The 2,574-nt window shown below is 35.5% G+C and overlaps 2 protein-coding genes across 2 annotated transcripts in view; both read right to left on the bottom strand.

Annotated features, from left to right (window-relative positions):
* The window catches only part of LOC118741572, a 2,537-nt gene extending 1,741 nt beyond the window's left edge, over window positions 1-796 (bottom strand). The window contains exon 1 of the mRNA XM_036473570.1: window positions 375-796. Coding sequence (XP_036329463.1) covers window positions 375-796 — 422 coding nt within the window. The remainder of the gene's footprint in view (window positions 1-374) is intronic.
* A 598-nt stretch (window positions 797-1,394) lies between these two features.
* On the bottom strand, window positions 1,395-2,293 carry LOC118741627 (putative nuclease HARBI1; the record flags this gene model as incomplete). The annotated part of the gene is given in 3 exon segments (XM_036473614.1): window positions 1,395-1,855; window positions 1,940-2,155; window positions 2,268-2,293. Coding segments are annotated over 3 exon segments (637 nt in total), but the record flags the coding sequence as incomplete, so codon positions are not given.
* Between the last annotated feature and the right edge of the window lie 281 nt (window positions 2,294-2,574).

Raw genomic sequence — 2,574 nt, 5'->3', positions numbered from 1 at the left:
ACGCAAAAAACCAAATTTTTAGTCCGAAGAATGGCAACAACAAAGCTCATGTCAAATAGAAATGTCATTTTGTTTGGATCGTTGTTCAGCTGTATAATTTTAACTAAAAATGAATAATTCGCAGCTTAATGTGACTTGTTCGCCAGGAACTTTCTCGCGCATCCAAAATGGTAAGTTTTTTTTATAGAAAGTAACACAAATTATGGCTTTACGTACATGCATGCACTTTTTCCAGATGAAGTTTACCGGCAACAGTTAGCCACCCAAGTGCTGGAAAATCGGAAATACCTCTTTGCTCGCCAAGCACTTTCTCCAATTCACTAAAAAACATTTAAATTATGTACATAAAAAATAGTAAATTTATAATTGCTTACTTCTGGTATGGACACGTCAGCCTATTTCTGCCTGTTTGTTTGTTGTGCAGATTCGTCTTCTTAAAATTGCCCTCCATTGTTCGAAATTTATTTTCAATCTGCGCTGTTGTGAAGATATACCCTTGCTCTGCCATACGCTCAGTTATAAGTTTCCACATTTTAGTTTTATTTTTAACGGATGCGCTCTTCCCCACTTTAGGCCGTAGCTCCTCGGTTAACGTAAGCATCAGCTTTACTGGGGCTTCAACCCACGCCTGCTTCTCAGCCGAACCTGAGTTTTCTTCGGATGGAAGCGTTTCCACATTTCGTTGTGGACTTTGCATTACCACTGCTTCTACTGGATTTTGGGCCTCTTGTTCATACAACGCATTTTGAACCTCTTGTGCATCCACTGAATTCTGAGCCTCTTGAACTTGGCCCATTAGCTGCGTTGAGAAGATTACTTCATTATAATCTTTCCAATTTTCCAGCACTTGGGTAATCTTAGTGTATTTATAATATTCTTACTATAGCTTGCTACAAGCAAACTTTATTTTCTTTCATTTAACATTAAGGTTCCTTTTTACTAAACTGTATTTTGAACTAAAGACTGAATAAAAGTTTGAATAAAAGACTGAATAAAGAGCGAGTTATAATTTTGGAAATTTGCTTTTGGCTACGACCTATTATTATCCTCTACAAAGGCGATCTATGACCTAGTTAAAGCTGGCAAATATTGCAAGTTCCTTATCCATAATACATACATACATACGTGCACCTATGTGTGAAATAATAACAGTATCTTTATGACAAATTTCGACCATTAATTTATTAAATTCATTTTTTAATGATCAATCTTAAATATACTTAATCCTAATATTAAACTAAATCTTAATAATAAAACTTAATCTTAATCTTAAGCTAAATCCTAATCTTAGTCTTATACTAAATAACTAAATCTTAACTTAAACTTAATTTTAATCTTAATCTTAGTCTTATACTAAATCTTAACTTAAACTTAATTTTAATCTTAATCTTAATCTTATACTAAATCTTAAACTAAATCTTAATATTAATCTTATTTTAATCTTAATCTAAATGTTAAAATTAAGGAATACTTCTTGATTGTTGCCTCGGTGGCAAATCCATACAAATGGCATCCCGGACAGAGTTTCCTCTGGCTGTTTCACCACATTCATTTTCTGCTCTTCCTTCAATTAAAACTTCTGGCGAAAATTCTAAATCGCTCTCGTTCGCAATATTGTGCAAAACACAACACGCCCTTATGAAGTGGCACAACTTCCTACTACCCCTTAGCTTACAATAGTACAACTGCCTAAATCGCTGCTTCAGGATTCCGAATGTGTGCTCAATTGCAACGCGACCGGAGCTTAGCTTCACATTGAAGTTTTTCTGCGCGGCCGTCAAGTGACCATTATCCTTATATGGCGTGATTACGTACTGAGTGCACGGGTAAGCAGAGTCTCCTAGTAAGTAGTAATCTGTAAGATTAAAAACAATAGGGTATATTACGTTATATATGTATATGCCACTAAAAAATTAAATTACTTTAACAAATTTATTACCTCCACAATACGATGACAATTTTTGGTAAATAGGCGAGTTCTGAAAAACCCAACTATCGTGACTTGATCCGGGAAATCCAACGAATATGTTGATGAACTTTTTATTTTCATCGCAAATGGCCTGCATAGTAAGGGTAATGTTGCCTTTCCGGTCAATGTAGTCATCTTTCCGCACAGCTGGAGGATCAATGACGATATGCGTGCCATCAATGCATCCTATATTTTAGAATATGTTTATATATTTAAGCATATATTTATAAGCATAAGATGTGAAGTGACCTAGACCACTTTGAAAATTAAGGGCACAATTATAGTTTTTACCACTTACCGATTGCTTTTGCAAAGCCGCATTTTCTGGTAAAAAAAGTGCCGAATCTCGCTTCTTCTCCTCAGTAGGCCATCGTATAACCTCTGGACTCAAACTGCTAATGAACATTGTCGTTCTATTGACCATACGAGAAACAGTCGACAGTGATATATTAAAACGGTCGGATAAGTCACGAAAGCTGCATGCCTCATGACCGGCAAACCATAAGAAAACTGCCATGTTTGTCTTCCCTGGTAAACGCTTATCGACTCGAAGCCTCTTATATATATCGCTTTCCTCAAATTTAGCTGACAAATTGAGAAACAGT

This window comes from Rhagoletis pomonella, unplaced genomic scaffold (genome assembly GCF_013731165.1).
Source record: "Rhagoletis pomonella isolate Grant_MI unplaced genomic scaffold, Rhpom_1.0 Rhpom_scaffold_00006, whole genome shotgun sequence".
NCBI classification, from domain to species: Eukaryota; Metazoa; Arthropoda; class Insecta; order Diptera; family Tephritidae; genus Rhagoletis; species Rhagoletis pomonella.
The sequence above is the reverse complement of the archived record's forward strand: the minus strand, read 5'-3'. Positions and strand labels throughout refer to the sequence as shown.